The 18828-nt window shown below is 54.9% G+C and overlaps 1 protein-coding gene across 5 annotated transcripts in view; it reads left to right on the forward strand.

Moving 5' to 3' along the window:
* RAP1GAP2 (RAP1 GTPase activating protein 2) overlaps window positions 1–18828 on the forward strand; it is an 84688-nt gene that overhangs the window by 33213 nt on the left and 32647 nt on the right. For 2 of the 5 annotated variants that reach the window (XM_076354292.1, XM_076354294.1), the window contains exon 1: window positions 10232–10338. The exons of the other annotated variants lie outside the window; for them this stretch is intronic. In XM_076354292.1, the coding sequence (XP_076210407.1) occupies window positions 10232–10338 (107 nt within the window). Of the gene's footprint in view, window positions 1–10231; window positions 10339–18828 lie in introns of those variants that run through there. 5 annotated transcript variants of the gene reach the window in all.

Below are 18828 nucleotides of genomic sequence, written 5' to 3' on the forward strand. Positions count from 1 at the left end.
TGAGCAGTCCCTGGGAGCCTGACCCTTCTGCCCGAGCCCACCCCGCTGCCCCCTCCTCTGCCTGGGGTCCCCTCCCTGCTCCTGCATCCCTTGCAGCATCCTTGGGAAGGAGCATCGCTTGGTTGAGGTTAAACTTTGGGCCTAATCCCGAGCTTCCCGGCTGGATGCCGATGGCAATTGGTTAGAATAACAGCTTCAGCGATGGTCTTTGTTCTGCACGGGGAGCTGGTGAAGGACTGAGGGCTAAGGAGGGTGCTGGTGGTGCTGGAAGCGTCGGGCGCGTGGCTGATGTTAGTTTGCTGTGCATCCTGAATCTGGCTTTATTAGTGATGTTAATGATAAATGATGGCATTTAGTTCACTGATTTCCTAGTAAAATTCAAAGGATCTGCTCATGTTGTAAAGACTTATTTCCTCTGCTGATTTAATCTAATTTAATTGAATGCTGAAATCTTGGAACTCGTCTCTTCAGAAAGCCTGCATTCACAGAGAAAAATACCCCAAATTATCAAGAGTACAATTTCCATATAATTGTGCTGCTGTCACAGGCATGACTACCTTGTACTGTGTTTAACCATCAGAAATGATACAGTCACTCAAGGGAGCAAACCGGGCTGATGCTGCACCCGCGCCCTGGGGCTCCCTGCCCGCCCACGGCAGCAGCGTGACGCACGCCTGCCTTCTCCTCTCTGCCCCTGATTCACTGCCCGGCCTTCGGCAGCTCATTTCATCTTCCCGTGCTACCACCTTCCTGTCTGCAAAATGGCTTTGGTTTATCACGGTGCTTGCTGGCCCCGCAACATGCTGAGGAGCCAGGGCCAGCGCTGCTCTGCTCGCTGGCACTGAAGGGTGGGCTCGGCACCAAAACGCAACTCTTGTTCTGAAGTCCCAGGATGCACGTGATGCAAAGGTGCTTTCTAAGAGCTTCTTATCAAAGCTGTGTCTCTCTGGAGGCTGCTGAAGGAGGAATGGTTCCAAAAATAAAACCATGAGAACCTATAGATAGACATATAGACGTATGTAGATAGATATATGTAGACAGAAGGATATTTGTATATCTTCTTGCATAAAGCAGGTCCAGCTGCCTAAGCCCCCTGGACTATCAGAGATGGTTTTATACCAAACACAGACCAGAGAACTGAACATTCCCGTCTGACCCCAGAGTGTTTGATCTGGAAAGCGTTGCTGCAGTAGCCCTGGATGAAGAGCTTTGCCCTCGTTTGCGTGGCCTTGCTCAGCCTGCAAGGTTTTCTTTGCACGTCACGATTATAATTTTGGTAATCTTCCTGGTCTGGATGAACACTTACTGCCACAGGCTGCTGCGGCTCCTCCGGCAGCGATGCCAGCTGTGTGCAACTGATGAGTCTCTGGAAAGGCAAAACCTGTGCCTTGGGTGATGCTTCATCCTGAGCAGGGCTAATTATGTGGGAGGGGGCCTAACTTCTCGTTAGGCTTTGTCACCCCGGTCGCCAGGAGGGGGGACTGGTGCATCCCTGCCCTCGGCGGGAGCCAGGGTGCCAAGGGCTAAGGTTTGGGTTGGCTGGCCAGCTTTCCTGGCACGTGGCCGGTGGGTGCGCAGTGCATGCCTCGTGGTGCCCGTCCCACGGTCCAGCCCTGCCTGCTCGCTGTGGGGAGTGGGGCCACCAGAGGAAATGAGCGAGTGGATAATTCTCAGCTCATCTAATTAAAAGGCTGCGATTTTGAAGGCTGGTCAGGGAAGGTGAGAAGGACGTGGCACTGAACGAGCATGGCTGCTCACCACTGTCTGGGGATGAGGCCCCGGTGCCGGCGGGTGCTGGGTGCAGGGGGCATGGCGGGAGGGGGGGGGTCCATCGCTGGCTGCCGCTGGTGGAGCGGACACAGACAGGACCTGTGCTCTGCGGTGCAAATCCCAGCAGCTCTTGCACTTGAGCAAATAGCCATTCGTTTGACCTCCCGCCAGCCTGCTAAGTAGGCAAATATTTGCTGCCTCCTTCTCTCGGCTGCTCAGCGGAAGGGGAAGGGAAGGGGCATCGTGCCGATTGCACAGCGGGCAGGTCCCGTGGCCTGACTGCAGCGACATCGGTGCTCTGGTACGGGTCGCCCTTCTGGGGTACAAATAGCCCCGTTGTGACATTCACTTTCAGTCTTTTGTGCTCAAAGTTTAATTGCAGTGTGATAATAGAAATTCGTTTTTTATCACTGTGCTAATGCAGAGTTATCTTAGTTTGTACTTTACATGCTATTGTGATATACAGCAGCATCAAAGGGCTAGTAGGAACACCCTGTGCAGAACTGTCCAGCTGGATTTCATGGCAAAACCCCTTTCCCTTCCAGCCTGCTCCATGCTGGCTCTCAGACCCTGTCCCATATGCAGCCATGCCTGATCCCTAGTTTTCCACTAGTTCTTATTATCTCAGTTTGAGTGCTCTAACAAATGACAGCCCGTTTCAGGTGTATTTTAAAGTATGATTAATAACACGAATGTAGCAGCAGTGACATGGTGCTTGGCATCATCCACGTACTCTGCAGTGATAAACTGTTTCATCGTGATGCTCTGGAGACTGTACGACCCTGAGCAGGGACGGTCCAGGGTGTGCAGGGAGGAGGTGCTGCCAACACCTTCCTTAGCTGCCGCTCCTGTCACCCAGAAAAGGCTGCATAACTTGCCAGGACTGGGATCTGTTTGCAAGCAGCAGCAGCAAACGGCTGATTGCAGTGGGTAACGTATGTGATGAGGGGCTTGTCTTGCTCTTCTCTGCAGAGTACAGAGAGCAAACGGGGGTTCCAGAGGGGCTGAGCCTCTTGGTTCCCAGAAAGGAGCAATTTGCACCCCCATGGCTTAATCGAGTGGCGTTTCCTGCCTCTCACTGAAGCTTAAATTGCTTCTTAGCTCTCCTCCACGGGGCACAGGGGGGTCTGTGTGCGAGTCTGGGTGTCTGCCAGCATGGAAACGTACTGTGCATGGCTGAGGAGCCGCCTCTGCAGCCGCTGTGGCCAGACCGCTGCCAGCCGAGGTTTTGCGGGGGCTCTGCTGACCGATTTCTGTGCAGTTTTGGGGTGGGCAGGGACAGGCAGGAGATGCTGCTGGTGTTCACAGTGCCGGTTTCCACACCAGTGGGATGAGACAGGGAGGCTGCTGAGCACGGCGTGTGCCGTAGGAACCGTTGCCACTGTCCAGGCTCTGCCCAAGGAGCTCAGCTCTGGTGCTGGTGTCACTGCCCGGTTTCATGCTGGGGCACCATAGTGGGAAAATTGTTCATGTTTTGCTCTGGAGGTGCTCATAAACTGGAGCAATAAGGGCTGCAGCGTGCTCTTAGGACCACCTGTGTCGGCCAGAGCAGGAGCCAAGGATTTTCAGGCTCCCACCGGCAGCCTGGTAAAGCCTGAGCCCACCCTGTGGTGTAGGGACCCCTGTGGCCTGCCACGACTGGGGCTGGAGGGTGCAGCGCCATGTGCGGGGTCAGGGCTTGCCCCGACTGCGGCCGCGGGAGCCTCAGGTGCCGCAGGCATGCGGGTGTCCCAGGAACCAGCCATGGCTCTGGAGACGATGTCCTCAGGAGGCTGGAAGTGAAGGGGGGGCACTTGGGGTTCAGTTCCTGCCATGTCTGCATGGACCAGGAGCGGCAGTGGCACGGGCAAGGGGGGCTGGCAGAGGGGGTATCTGTTGCTGCCCACCCCAGGGCACCAGGATCCCACTGGGGGAAGCCGTGCCCCCCTCCATGTGGGGCCTGCGGCCAAGGGGGATTCGCCCCAAGACCCTCTGGTCTTGCACGTGCTGATGAAGGCAAGGGAGCAGCCAGGCACCGGGATGTCTAACAGCCAGGAACGCAGTTCCCTGTAGGGAAGCATGGATGCTGTGGTCCTTTGAGGGCTTGGCCCATTTGCTGTGGCTTTTTATAATCTTTTTAAATTTTTTTTTTTAATCCTGATGCCTGCTCTGCGGTGCTGGGAGGTGCTTTCAGTGCTGCTGCCCATTTGTCTCACCCTTTTGCTGTGCAAACACAGCGAGGGGATGTCATGAGATGCAGCGAAAGCCCTGCCCCACCTCTAGGGAAATGGTGGCTTGTGCACAGACCGTGCAGCCAAAACGGGGTCGGGTCTGGGGCCTGCTAAGCCCCTGATTATTTTTAGGTCATCTTTTGTGATTGCTTTACATATTGAAGTCTCTTCTCTCAAAGCCTCTCTAACCACGGAATGGGTGCCCACGTGCACCTGTGCCGCTGTCTGCTCATCCAGCCTCCTGGCTGCCTCCCAGCCCTTACGGGCGCCGTTATCTGCAGTGCTGTTGACCGTCAGACCCTGCTGCTCTTGTGCGGGGCCAACTCGTTTTTAATGGCTGGCAATACCTGGCTGAGCCTTGGCTTCCTTCTGCAGCGAGAGGTCGTTTGCTCATAATGAATTTTTGTTCTTTCACTGCGGCTTTGATTGTTTTCCCCGCTTATTTCCTGGGAAGGCTGATAATTGCTCTGGAGAGATGAAACATCGTGGGCCATGCTCAGTCCTAAGTCAGGCAAAAAGGTCGATGCTTGTGTGCACTTGTGATGGGCTCTGGATGGGGACAAGCCCGTTGCGTTGGCTCCCAGTCGAGCTAGGCAGATGAATTTCTTTTTGCTCATCAATCCCGTACTGTACAGCAGCCACAGTACTGGGGCGCAGGGAGCCACCAGGGTTTGGGCATTGCAGCGCAGCGGGGAAGCCTTGCTGGCTGTGCCGGGGTGGGAGCTGGGTCTGCCCCGTGCCTTGGCACACATCAGTCCCTCTTCCAATCCCTCTAAATTGAGAAGGTGCTAAGGTTGCTGGTGCTGTATTGCACCCGTCTTGCACTGTTTCAAGAGGGAGAAAACTTGCTGTCTTCTGTCTCTGCATTGCCTGCATGGAGGAGCCGGCTTCATGTTTTCTTGGTATTTCCTCTATGTCTTTCTAACTGAAGCCATAAAATAAATCTCTAATCAGATTACTTAGGGCTGGATGTAACATAATCTAAAGCTCTATTTCTTGTGATAATTCTCTTAAAACTGGATGCACTGTTATCCTCTTCCTGCAGCACCATTTGAAATGCTATAATCGCTTTCTGCCTAGTTTGCAAGCTCCCAAATCCTTTTCTTCCTATGCCAGGAAAATTGGAATGTGACTGCTCCTTTACGGGGAACCACTTACTATTTTTGTCTTTTGTCTTTCGGCCCATGCTGCTTCGGCTCCTTTTGTTCCTCTCTGGCTCCCAGTCCCTGGCGCAGCTGCCCCCCGTCCCAGCGCTCCCACCTGGGCAGTGTGGGTGCCCGCGCCCAGCCGCGTCCCGCTCGGGTGGGGGGAAGCACCCACGGGGGTCTCCGGGCGAGTGCTTGGGGTGGTGGGGAAGGGTCCCTGGGCAGAGCTCCCGGCGCCCTGTCGGCCACTGTGGCTCAGCCACAGCGCTGCGGGGAAGGGCTGGCCATGCCTCCAGCCTGGCCATGGCAAATGCCTGGCATAGCTCGTGTATTTCTGGCTCTGTCCCTCGTGAGCGAGGGAGCCAGAAATATCTCTTGCAAAGGGAGGCACAGAGGGCGTCGGGGACTTATCCTGCGCCGTCTGACGAGGCAGCGCCGCGGCTCTGGCCGGAGAAGCCGTGAGTCACCGGAGCCGGGCTCAGGTGTGAGCGACGGGGCCCTGGGGGCCTTCGTCGGTGGAAATGCACCCGAGGGCGGCTTGGGAAGGTCAATGGGCTGCTCACCAATGGCTCATTTAATCTCACTGCAGCATTAACACAAAAGCCGTAGTTATTCCATAAATATACGGCTTCTTAATAATATTAATAGTGTCATTTATTCACGAGAGATTCAGCAATATTGGGGATGAAGGCTTGATCTTGTCACAGTCAGGTATTTTCAGATTCTTCTTTCTTAGCAGAGCGTCCAGAAGAAAATGCCAGGCTTTGCACAAATGAGCCAGCCACCCAGGTGATTTATTAATCACGGCGTGTAATTGTCCTAACCTGCTGTGAGCTCTCTCCAACCCCTCGGGACCTGGCTTCCTAGTTAGCTGCAAAACTGCTTTCTCTGAAGCAAAGACGTCAGGGCATTTTTAAAGAGATATTTATTTCTTCATAAAACAGGGGCAACTGCTTAACTTGGAAGCTGTTTAGTCACTGCAGAGGTAATACTGAATCTTTAAGGGAAGGATGGAGGTTGAGGAGCCCAGAAACGCTGAGGGGAGGGAGGGAGCTCATGGTCTCTGGTCCAGGCTCTGTTGCAGAGCGGGCTGTGGCTCCCTCCAGCCGAGCCTGGGAAACCTCCGTGGATGGGGAGCTGGCAGCCCCTCCGGGGACCTCTTCCAGGGCCAACCCAACCTCCTCAGTTTCCCTGATTTCCAGTCTAAGCCTCTCAGGCTGCAGCTTTTTGTCTTACCAGATGTCCTTTGGCACATCTATGCAGACACCAGCTGGAAGGCTTTCGTGGGTGCTGGCCCCAGCAGGGTGTCCCTCTCCAAACCTTTAGGAGGGCAATGCTCTGGTGGCATCATTGCGGGAACTGGAGGTTGGCTGGAGTCACCCCAGTCCCGCAGAGCTGGGGGACAAGGCATGGGGCTAGGGAGATGCGCTGCAGAGGTGTTTCTGTAGCTGACAAGGACATGGGCAGAGTACTTGCCCCTTGCTGGGATCAGTTTGATGGGATCCTCTCTTGGAGAGAGTAAAGGCTGAACTGAGGACGCATGCCGCGGCCAATGCACTGCAGGAGCCAAGGAGACCTGGCTCTGCTCCCGGGTCAGGGTGTCCCAGCGACCCACGGCGCCGTGCCTTCACTGGCCATGTGGTGCAGCTTGCCATGCCCGTGCTGGCTGTGCGGTGCAGCTTGCTGTGCCACACAGCCTGCCATGCCCGCCCTGCTCCTGCTCCTCCGGTTGGCAAGCAGAGATCATTGCTGTGTGCACGGTGAGCTGTCCCTTTGCAAGGAGGACCCACCAGGCATGAGAGGGGAGAGCAGCAGGCACTAGGGAAGGCAGGCAGGGGCAGGGGCAGGGGCCGTTCAGATGCACCAGCCCTCCCACCTCCTCTGCCTCCCTGCGTGTCCCTGGCATCCCGCCCCAGTCTGTCCTGGAGCCTTTTATCAGATAGCAGAACATGAGACATACAGGGCAGCTTCTTCAGGGACCGTTGCAGCCACACAATGTCCTCGGGAGCAGGAGGTCCCTGGTGCCCCTTCACCTGTGTGTCCAGTGGCTGAGCATCCAGACCTCCTAGGAAAACCCACGGCCTCCTCTGTTGCCATCACCAGATAGGAGTTTGTTTGTGCTGAGGTGGTGGGGAGCAAAGGGGGCTCCGGCGTTTCCCTTGCAGCCCTTTCTCTGTGCGAGAGAGGAGGTAGGGGCATGGCATGGCATGGCATGGCATGGCATGGCACGGCTGCAACCTGGGTACCGAGCTCCTGCCCCACCAGCCCTCATCCAGCCCCTCGCCATTTCTTATCTTGCCCTTGTCCTATAAATTACAAATCAGCTTCAATGAAGTCCAGAAGAAATTGATTACAGCGCGGGCTTGTTTGCTGTATTTGGGTGGAGAAGAAAATATGGCTGAGTGTGTCTGCTTGAAGTGATTCTCTATTTCCAAATATGAGAGAATTGAACATCTTTAAAAATCAATACAAAGCCACTTCAGTATAAAACAAGAGAAGATTTAATACTTAACTTGTCTGGAAAAGGAGAAGAGAGACGGTGGAAAATATCTCCAGAGAGGGAGATTCAATGAAATTCAAAGCTGCCTGTTTAATGCGAGAGGTAAAAGGTTTAAAATTAAAACCCCTCCCCCTCCATTAACTGGAAGCTAATGAGGTGCTGGAGAATTGGTATAATTTGGCATGGAAATGGGTTCTAATTTATTTTCTTTTTTTTTTTGCTATGCCTGAGAAATTTGTCAGACTGATGATTTCTGCTTGAAAAGAAGCAGCCAGGTATTCTCTGCAAGAACAAAGGGATTTGTTGGTCCAACAAAAACTTTATTAAAAGGCTTCGCAGTGTGAGTTAAGCGCTCTTCCCTGCCAGTGGGGGTGAAGGTAGCATCCAGGCTTGACGGAATTCTTTCCTCTTACCTGCTCGCGTTCTCTCACCCACCACACACGGTTTGGCATCATCTGGTATTGTGCCAAAGAGGGAGAAATGCATTTCGGGGTGTTTTGAGAATGGGTTGGGCTTTTCCTTGTGGGGAAGTGGGGACCTTGACACTCGTCTGCTGGAATTACTGTGCTGCAGAGACCCTTCTGCTGCTTCAGCCTTCCCAGGGACCTGTCGAGATCCGTTGAAATACGAAAATACTAATCTTGGATTTAAGTTTAGATCTTGACTCTTTGAAGAGCTACGCGTGTGCTGTGTAGGTGAATATGAATGGTGTGGTGACGGCTGAATTGCCATCAGGTTCTTCTGGGGTGAATTAATGTGGCATGTTGACAAAAATAACACTGCACATATTTTTATCTGACTTACAGTAGAATGCATAAAGAGATTACAGTGATGATGGGGTTTTTTGTTGAATTTAAAGAATACATCCGATTAGAGATTGTGCTGAAACATTTAGATAGAAAAGGCCAAGAGCTAAGGTTATGTTGATCACCTTAAGCACGGCAGGCAGGGAGGCGGCAGGCAGGGAGGCGGCAGGAAGAGCGGCTGCTCCGTGCCAGATGTGGTCTGTGGCCTTTGCGAGCTGTTCGCTCCCGAGCAAACACATTTATTACAGACTTTGCCAGGAGAGCCCCACGCGCTGTTAATGATTGACTGCCCTGGCCAGGGGGTTTCCAGGCAGCTCATGCCCTGTGGCCTGTCGAAACCGCTGGGCTGTTGCATTGTGTGTGATAGCCTCCCCGGTGGGCGAGGAGCAGAGGGCTGTTCTCCCCATCTTTGCCCGGGAGCTGCTGCAGGGGGGTTCCCGCTTGGGTGGGATGCTGGTGTTGGGGTGGCCGTGGTCGGTCCTGCAGCCCGTGCATGCCCCCCCGGCAGGCTGCCTGTTTGCAGCAGGGTCCCCCTAAAAGCCCTGACCTGTCGGCTGTGACAGTTTGCCGAACATCCGCTTGGGGGGTCCTGCATCCCGCTGCCAGTGGGAGGTTGTGCTCTCCCTGCTCTGAGGCTGGGATGGTTAAAGCATACCCGGGGGAACACTTTCATGGGCTTGACCAGACGATGCAGTAGGATTATTACGACTCTCTGAGGCTGGCTGCGAAGAAGCGGAGCACCGGTGGGTTTTGGGCAGATGCCGATGTTTCAGTCCTGTGGAGGGCTGGAGTTTGGCCTGCATGTTCTCATACGTGCCTACAGCACGGACTGTGTTTTCATCCCTCTAACAAGGAACATGCTGAAAATGCTGTAGCTAGTCCTGTGTCTAATTCCCATGAAAATGAGACTCGCAGAGGAGGAAGGTGAGATGGGAGGTGGGGAGGGGGCAGAGAGGCCCGGGTGTTTTGTCACCATGGCAACAAAGACTTCCAGGGAAAGGTGCTGAGGTTGTGAAGTAGATCATTTACAGTTTACTTAATTAAAAAAATATATATATATTTCCTGGAACAAGCTGTGTGCCAGCTCCCCCGTGTAAGAGGCAAGCTGGAGGGCTCGTGCTGCTCCCAGACCTGGCTTCGTGCAGCTCTGCAGCGGGGAGGGATGTTCATCCCTGGGACAAGCACAGCGGGCGCCTGGCTTGGCCCAGCTCCGAGCCGTCCCGTATGGGGAAGGTTTGCTAATGTCCGAAAAAGGCAGGAAAAAAATGTTTGCAAGGCAGGAACAAATCCTTCCCTCCGTTCAGGTTTTAAAGGGGCTGTAATGTAACGTCACCCTTTAAAGAACCCGGTGCACGGGTGACGGTGCAGGCTGTTTTCGTGAAAACCTCGGCATCAAGGTAACGCAAGTGTCCGTGCCCACGCTGGAGCCCCGCCGCAGAAAATTAGGTCCCTGTTCATTTAACGTGCTCAAAACCCAGCTCGCCCCGGCAGAGCCCGGGCTGACGGTCCGCGGGGGGGGGGGCGACAGCCCTGGGGGCGCGGAGGGGGAAGAAGCAGCCGCTTCCCGCGGGGCTCGCCCCCGCGCTGCCCGGCCCGGCCCGGCCCGGCCCTGCCCGCGCCCGTCGCCGCGCTGCCGGCTCCGCGGAGAAGCGGCCCCGCGCAGCCCCGCGCGGCGGCGGCGGCGGCGGCGGCGGGGAGCGCGCAGGGCGGCGCGGGCGCGGGCGCGGGCGCGGACGCGCCGCCGCCCCCGCAGGTGCCGCGGCGAGGGCCGGAGCTCGGTCGGCGGCGCCGGCAGCGGCGATGTCCCGGCCGGCCGGCAGGATGCACTCCCGGCGGGCGGGGATCCGGGCGGCCGTGGTGCTCATCGGGCTGCTGCACAGGTCCCGCAGGCAGAGCAAGGAGAAGAGGTACCGCGCGAGTGCGTCGCCGGTGTTCCCTCGTCGGGGGGCGGCCGAGCAGAGCCCTCGCCCGCCGCTCGGCAGCTGCGGGGCTGGGCCGGGGCGGCGGGGCTCAGGGCGAGCCGCCGGCAGCGTCGTGGCGTCGGCGGTGGCTGTTCCTCGGGTGGGTCTGGTGCGCGCGTGTGGGTCGGCGGCGCTGCCCCGGAGCCGGACCGTCGGCCCCGGGGATAACCGGCGACCTGCTCGCAGGGTGCGTGTGCGTGTGCGGGGGGCTGCACTTCAGCCTTCCGAGTCCGGTCAGCCCCGACGCCCGTTTCTCCTGCTGTAGAAGACCGAGAAGGACCGTTCTCTTTCAGGGATCACCGTGTTCGCAGAACTGCTGTAACTCGGCTCAACAGCTTTCTCTCTTCGCTGGGAACAGCTGACAAACGGTTTCATCTTTCATTGACTAAGCCACGGATTGTACTTTATGTTCAACTTTGTGTTTTGAGGAAATAGCCTGTTCGCAATATTGTGTTAGCTGGCATCTGCTCTGCGCGGCTCCGCTCTCCCTGCCGCTCATTAAGGGGAGTTGCTGTTTGCTTCAGAGATTTACTCTGCTCTGATTTATGTTGCGCGTCCTTGGTCAGGGAGTTCTCTCTCCTCCAGGACTGTGCTGCTCTGGCAACTTTGTTGTTAAAAATAGTAAGAAATATGCATCCAAACCTCGTCGGTGTGCATACCTCTGGTTCGGGGTGGAAGCAACGTGGGCACTGCTGCAGATTGAGGGGTTTTTTTTTTTGGTTCAATCTGTGATTTTCTACCAAAACCATATGAATGAAGAACTGACTATTTGGAATCTTTATTGTGAAGTATCCCCCTGCCCCGCCAGTCTGTGAGCCTGAAAAATCAGAGTTAGAGGACTGGGGATGACGCTTTAGCTCTTCCCCCACCCACAGTTTTGGGTCACAGGGTCCGTACCCCGTTTTTCGGTGCTGCTGCCATAGGTGCTTTCCCTTGGACAACAGGCGCCCTTGAGAGCAGGATTTTAGTGATGCTTTTATGACTTAAAGGTGGCCTTCCCGTATAGTTCATGTGTTGCTGTTGTTGTTTTGGGGTATTTTCTTCTCCTTTGCTGGGGTTTTACGTAGATCATCAAAGCTGAACGGTTGGAAAAAACTAACCCGCAGGTCCTGATGGTCCTGAGTGAACAGCAGAGATGGATGCTCACCTGAGCTGAGACATGCCATGGCTGTGACCCCTGTCTTCCCCTGCCCCCGGCTGGGATGTGGGGTGTGGGGACTGTGTTGGGGTGCCCTGGTGGGCTCGGCCATTCCTATCCCCACTGTTGCCCCTTGGAATTTGGCTCGTTTAGCCCAGGCCCATCCCTGCTGTAGCTCTGCCCATGAGCCGTGGGCTCCAGCTACGGGCCAGCACGTTTCGGAGGGGCTGGCTGGCTTGGGGGCGGCTGGGGCCCCCCAAGCGCTCTGTGGTCCAGAGCCTCTTCCGCTTTCACATGCTGCGTGTAGGGAATGTCCGAGTGCTGGGGAGGTCTGTGCCGCCAGCGAGGACCCCAATGGTCCTCCGAACATTATCCCTGCTGAAACTTGTTGGCCATCCCGCGTGTGCCTCAAAACATGGCAGGGAAAGAAGAGAGTGTTTTACCAGTCACACCGAGCAAGATGTTTCCCAAAGAGTCGTCTTTCCCCTAGGTACCAGATTTCTATGAATGAGCTCAGCATGACACTTGAGGGCTGTGAAAAAATCTGGCTCTGAACTTTCACAGAAATCTGGCCGGTGATGTGTGAGTCTGGGTTTTTTTAAAAATTTTTTTCCCCACCATCATGTTGAGCACAAACCCTCTCAGTGTAGTTCTTGCTGCAGGGTTTACTGAGGACGAGAGTCACACAGACATCTCAAGGGGAGAACAAGACCCTGAGGAGGTTTTTTCCTGTCTGCTGTGGACTGAGGAGCCTTCATGGGAGTGATTGCAAGAATTCAAGCAGTGCTTTACGGTGGCTGCTTCGTCTTATGCAAGCTGCCAGGGCCATCAAAGTGACATAATCTGCAGGAAAAGGAAGGGGCTGCTAGCGGTATCGTCAAAAGGGACTCTGTTCCTCCACCTGCTCCTATTTTCTTTTTTTCCTCCTACATTCGGTCTTTGTTCTGTGTTTGCAATTGAATTTTGCTTTACATGAGCCATATGCAAGCCTGGCAGGATCGGTGGCAGCTGCAGAGTCCCTGGTGGCCCATGTCCCTTTCTCGTTAGCAACCCAGCAAAGTGCAGCACAACAAATCGACTTCACCAAGCTCCCCTCGCAAAGCTGGGGTGATGCTTACCTTGCAATCAATCTGTCCGTGCCTGTCCTGAGCACTTGAGTTGGAGGGGGGGGCAGCAGTAACATGTACCAGCAGCTGGGGCCTGGGGGGCTGCTGCTGCCGTGGGCTCGGGGCTCCTTCTGGCTCTGGTCCCGCTCCAGAAACCTAGGATTTGGAACTGGGTATTTTTATCTAAATCGATTTTCCTGAATGTCCCATGTGCAAGCCAGGTGATGCTATGGTGGCCGTCTTCTCGCAGGGTAAAGCCGGTGGGTGGGTGCCTCGGTGTGGGTGCACCCCTCCATTCGCTTATCGGTCTCAGCTACGGTGTAGGCAACTGGGAATCAGGCAAATGTCTTTTGTTGCTGCTGTTAGTTTACTGTTTAGTTCAGCAAGGGCTTACTCATGGGTAGTCTGTCTCCCGGAGCCATTGAGTGAAATCTTTGTACTGCTGAAGTCAGTTTTAATTCCTGTTTGTTTCAGAGGGATGTTCACCGGAGCAGCATCCTGCACATTTTGGGCCTCTCCCCTCCCGCTCCACCTCCCACCCCTGGCATGGATGCCTTCCGCCTTGGGACAGCGTCCCTTCACCCTTCGGTGTTGGTTCTGCCTGCGGTTGGAAATGCTGGTTTCTGGGTGCTGTTCTCTGTAATTTGCAAATTATTGAATCAGCTCAGAAACGGCTGCCCAAGGCTTGCTGGCTCATGTTTGTCAGGAATTGGATCAGATGAGCCTTCTGGTTTTAAAAGGTCCGTGAGTGCCTTGGCTGGTTTATCCAAATGCTGTGGGAAATCACCACTTTCTCTACTCCTGCAAGTGAGATCAGACAACAAAATTTGTAAATGATAAAAATATCTTTCCACCATTATTTGCATATCGAGCCTCACTTTCCTAGCCAGACCAAATGGGAAGTCCTTGGCCAGTTGGAAAGAACCCAGTGTCTGTAGAGGTGCAGGCAAAGCAGGAGCCAGTTCCTCGCTGTCCCCCCCGAGCAGGACGGGCAATGCGCAGTGCAGCAGTGACCCACACAATCAGCACAGGCAGCAGTGACCCACCTCAGCCAGCACAGGCAGCACTGCCCGCACGAGCGCGGGACGCTCCGAACTGTTCTCAACAATATTCTCGGTGCAGAGGAGTAATTAAAGCTAAACTCGTTGGCAGTTAAATGTCACCTTGCTCTGAGCAGGGCTTTGGTTCCCGCTTGTGGGAGCTGTGCAGTCGGGGAGGCTGTGTGTGCACACAGATGCAGGCTGGCAATTTGCAAATACGTAATTTATTGCAAGAAATCTAGACCAGAAAATGCTGCGCTTTTTCTTTGCTGACTCTCAGGCTTCAGTGCAAGAAGGTAACGCTTCAGGGTAGGGCCAGCCTGAGCCCAGGACATAACAAGGTAAATCAGTTTTTCAGGGAAGATGTTCCACGGCGGGGCTTTGTCCTGCGCCTGTTTAAGCCTCGGAGCACTGGCAGCTTCGCAGGGCTGGGTGCACATGGCTGGGAGGATGAAACCCAGGTCTGGGGTGGCTGTGGAGCCCCAGGGCTGTCTGAAGTCAGTGGGAGCCCTGCAGCAGTGCGTGTCCTCTGCAGACGTCCTCCTCGGGATGAGTGATGATGCAGCGAGATCTTGCCTGCCTGGAGTCCCCGGGATTGATTGGAGAGCTGTTCAAAGTCAGAGTAAGGTGCCTCGTTCAGGCACTCACTGCAGATTTCCAGGTGTAAAATCTCACCACTGTGCCCTTGTCTCTGTTGCAAAAAAAAAAAAAAAAAAAAATTTGGGGTTGTTTTTTTTGCAACTTATGAGCAGCCGGCCGAGGGCTCCTGGCCGCCTCTGTGCCTGGGGGATCAGCAGGTGCTCACCGGTGTCCCGGGAGCTGGGTGTCGGAGGCTCGGTCCCAGCCGTGTGCCGTCAGCCGCAGCAGCCGTGCGGGACCTGCCTGCGGGGAGCGGGGATGGAGGGGAGCCTCCTGCGGAGGTAGGGCGAGCAGCCTGGGCTCCGATCCCACCACCCACCCCGTGACAGGGGCTTAACCCGGGGCGGTGTGAAGATGAAAAGCAATACAGAAGCACAGTCCTCTGTGAAAACTTAAGACACTGGGCATTGAATATTAAATAAACTGAAGAGGGAGCAGCTGGCAAGGTGATGCCCATCAAGGGCAAAAAAATGATGGCTCCAAAAATAGAAGCTGTTAATTTACAGGACAATCTTTGCTGTCCTTCTCAAGGATGCAGCATCTAGACAGGCTGCACTTGTTGCTGCAAGAGTTTTGCACCTCCTTAGGCCAAGTTTCGTCTGCAGAATTAAGCGTAGGCATAAACATAACCTGCAATGCTCCGTGTTGGATTTACACAGTGTAACAAAAGGTAGAGCTAACTACTTAGTGCGAAACGCTTTGCCGTGTCAGATAATACGTTGACATCGTCCCTTCCCATGTGTAATTTATATGAATGTACCGTGTCAATTTAGAGCCTGTCTGGTAAATGAGACAAACAAAACAAGAAGGTGGGATGCATTAGGAGTTTTTCATTAGGCTTTAGACTGAGAAAGCGGGAGGAAAGTGTGCGCCCGGAGGCAGGGGTTCGTCTGGGAAAGCTTGGGGGGCTCCGGGCGTCCCGGCAGCCCTGGCTCTGTACTGAACGGGACATTTTAATCACAATTTCAGTATGTCGGTGGGGTTTACCAAATTCAGGATATTAATTTGTAGGCGCTTTTGGGATGTGATCAGGGATGCTCTAAAGACAAGAGAAAGACTTCACCTGCCCTTGCTGTGTTGGGAACTCGCCAGCGTTACAAACCCAGTGCCCACGCACTCAAAATGGGGGGAAAAAAATCCCCATTTGTTCCCCCTTTGGGAGAAGCAGGGGGAGCAGCCCCGGCTGCACAGGCTGTGCCTTCCCGGTGGCGGCTGGCGGCAGCGGGGTCCCCCCCCAGCACAGCCTCACAGGACCCATGCCGGGATGTCAGGGCTGATCTCACGGTCTCTGTTAGGAAACCCTGCAGTTGGGCCTACGTAACTGCATTAAGGTATTTCCTTAATTAGATTTACTAAGTATGTAGGATTCTAATTCTTTCTTTTCCTTCTCTTAATTTGCCTAATGAGAAAAACGAAGAAATAAAACTACAAAAGTGATGCCTGTGTTGCCTTCTGGGAAGGCCCGTGTCCAGCTGTGCAGCGGTGCAGCTCCAGAGGATGCTCTCGCCCATCCTGTGCTCTGATGCCCGGCCGTGGCCAGGGTGGGCTCGGGGGTGTGGGGGCCAGGCGAAGCAGAGGGCTGCCTGCTGGGTGCTGGGTGCTGCCTCTGGGGAGCAAGCGCAGCACCATAACCTTTGGATATGTTATCGAGCCGCGCGTATCCCGTGGTGCCAGGGAGAGGCGAGTGGGGAGTGATCGCAGAGGCCATATATTGGAGCTGTGCCGTGCCAAGGCCACGCTTAAGCTCATCACGTTATTCCTGCTGCCCTTCCCCACCCCGTCCTCTCCCCTGCTTCCTCATTGCCCTCTTGCGTCGTGTCTGCGGTCAGGCTGCTCAGGCAGGAGATGTGTTTTCTTCTTGTGCTGCACCATCCTGGTGCAGGACTCGGTGGGAGAGCCGCCAGCATGTCGGGAAGGCTAATGCAGAGCGCGCTGGGGGTTGTGCCGTGGGAGGGTCCCGGCCCCCGCGGGATGAGGGAGGTCATCCTGCTGCGCAGCGGAGGCAGTGATGCTCACACGCTGCAGGCCACTGGCATCCCCTGGCTAGCCGGTCTCTGGCTTTGCAGGGAAACCCCTGGGGGGGCTGAACGTCCTGGGGCTGCTTACCGGGGCCCCTGCTGTGGGTGGGAGCCGGGTGCTGGTGCCACAGGGAGCTGCACAGCGTCCCCCAGCCCCGGTCCTTGCTGGCGTGAATGCCTGGAACCTTTGCTGTGGTTCAGGCTCTGCAGACACTCGTACCCCTTGTGCCAGCCGGGGACCGGGTCATGGCGTGGGGCTGCCATGAGCACCCGCTGGCTCTGGCGTTGGCTTCACGGGAGATCCCCGGGGGCTGCTTCTCTGTGGGAGCACGCCAGTGCACAGATAAAGACGTGCTAATCTTCCTCTTGATTCATTTATCATCCCGTGAGGGTAATCTGTTTGGGAATTAGGCTGATGGCCCTTGACCCCATAGCTGACGGCAGACTGAATCATCCGAGTCAGTGGTTGCAGTTTAATGTAACATATTTCCAGTGCACGGAGGCTAATTACAAGCGGTGGCTGGTGAATGGGTTTGTTTTGCTGTCCCCGGAATTGCAGGAGCAGTTCCAGCAGTTTGGCCCCAAAGAAGCAATCAGCATGTGACAGAGGGACACGTTGTGTGAGTGATTTTATAATACTTAGAATATGATGCTATGGCAACCTGTTACAAATCCCAGATCAAATCAAATTATTTGTGTGCATCCCTGTAACTTTAATCTTTGCAAAGTCTGATATATTTTATGCCTTTGAGGCCATTGTGCAGATTAGCGCAATCAGGCAGAGCTCAGGGTTCAAAGCAAGGAGAGCAAAGGATGAGTGGTTTGCTCCAGATCAGGCTGTGCTTTAGTGTCCTAGAAAGTCAAAGAGCAAACAGTAAAAATCTGTCATCCTCGGCATTTTTTCAGCAGTGGAATCGTGGTGAGTTTGTGGAGAGGAGAAAGGGAAGGAGCTCGATAAACAATATGGGTGGGCAGGACATGAATTCTGCTATTGCCCATACACAGTCCCACATTGTTTTAATTCATTTCTTGCACTGAAAAACTGGAAGATGCCAAGAGCTTAAATAAGACGTAATAATGTAAGGCAAATTTGTCCTGCTCTGATTTTAAAAAATAGAAAGAAAAAAAGATGTATATTGGTTTAATGTAATGTAAAATGTCAGCCCTTGGTCCAGATTCACATTTGGACACAAACCGCTGGGTATTTCCCCCAGTGACTCCAGCTGCGGTTGCGTTGCTGGCTCAGCCCGGGCGGTACCGCAGCCCTTGGTGCCCTGCGGCTGCGACGGGGACGGGGACGGGTGCTGCTGGTCCTGCTTTGCCTTCGCCCCTCGCAGCCGCGGGGCAGCTCTCCACTCCGCTCCTCCCGCTCCGTTGCATTGCAGCCTGGAGGCCAAAAAGTCCACCTTCCTCCTGCCTGTGGCTGCCCGCGCCTCGGGAGGAGCCCAGCAGGATCGTCCGAGTCCAAGGGAAAGAAGTCCTGGTGGCAGGGCCCTGCTGCCCGCACGCCTGCGCCGCCCCAGGCTCCAAGAAGTGCAATCAGCAATTAATTACAAGTACCAGAGGATTTGGCCTGCTGGGTCCCAGGGGTCTGTGGGCCGGGTCCCCGTGTGCCGGTGGCTGGTCTTGGCTGCGGCACTGCCCGGTATGGCAGTACATCGTCCTGCCCCGTGCTGTGCTGATCCCCCCGTGCCCTGCCTGGGCTGGTCTTAGGCCTCCGGGACAGATTTATGGGCTTGAACTCCAGCCCTGAATTTCCCCCGACATCCAGCTGATGTACCCCTGGCTATAACTGAAGTCCATTAATTCTTGTTCCTTGGTCGTTGACTAATGAGAACTATCAGTTTGTGTCCTGTTGGTCCCTGCCTTCCGGTTGTGGTTTAACCCCAGCTGGCAACTAAGCCCCACACTCCCCCCTGGTGGGATGGGGGAGAGAATCCGAAGGGTAAAAGTGAGAAAACTCGTGGGTTGAGATAAAGACAGTTTAACAGGTAAAGCAAAAGCCCCACGCACAAGCAAAGCAAAACAAGGGATTCACTCACTGCTTCCCATCGGCAGGCGGGTGTTCAGCCATCTCCAGGACAGCAGGGCTCCATCACGCGTAACGGTGACTTGGGAAGACAAACGCCATCACCCCGAACGTCCCCCCTTCCTCCTTCTTCCCCCAGCTTTATATGCTGAGCATGACGCCATATGGTGTGGGATATCCCTTTGGTCAGTTGGGGTCAGCTGTCCCGGCTGTGTCCCCTCCCAACTTCTTGTGCCCCCCCAGCCTGCTCGCTGGTGGGGTGGGGTGAGGAGCAGAAAAGGCCTTGACTCAGTGTGAGCACTGCTCAGCAGTAACGAAAACATCCCTGTGTTATCAGCACTGTTTTCAGCGCAAATCCAAAGCATCGTCCCATACTAGCTACTATGAAGAAAATTAACTCTATCCCAGCCAAAACCAGCAGACTTCCCTTGGTCACAGGCGCTGCAGCTCCCTGCTTCTCCTGTCT

Source organism: Aptenodytes patagonicus, chromosome 17 (assembly GCF_965638725.1).
Source record: "Aptenodytes patagonicus chromosome 17, bAptPat1.pri.cur, whole genome shotgun sequence".
Taxonomy (NCBI): domain Eukaryota; kingdom Metazoa; phylum Chordata; class Aves; order Sphenisciformes; family Spheniscidae; genus Aptenodytes; species Aptenodytes patagonicus.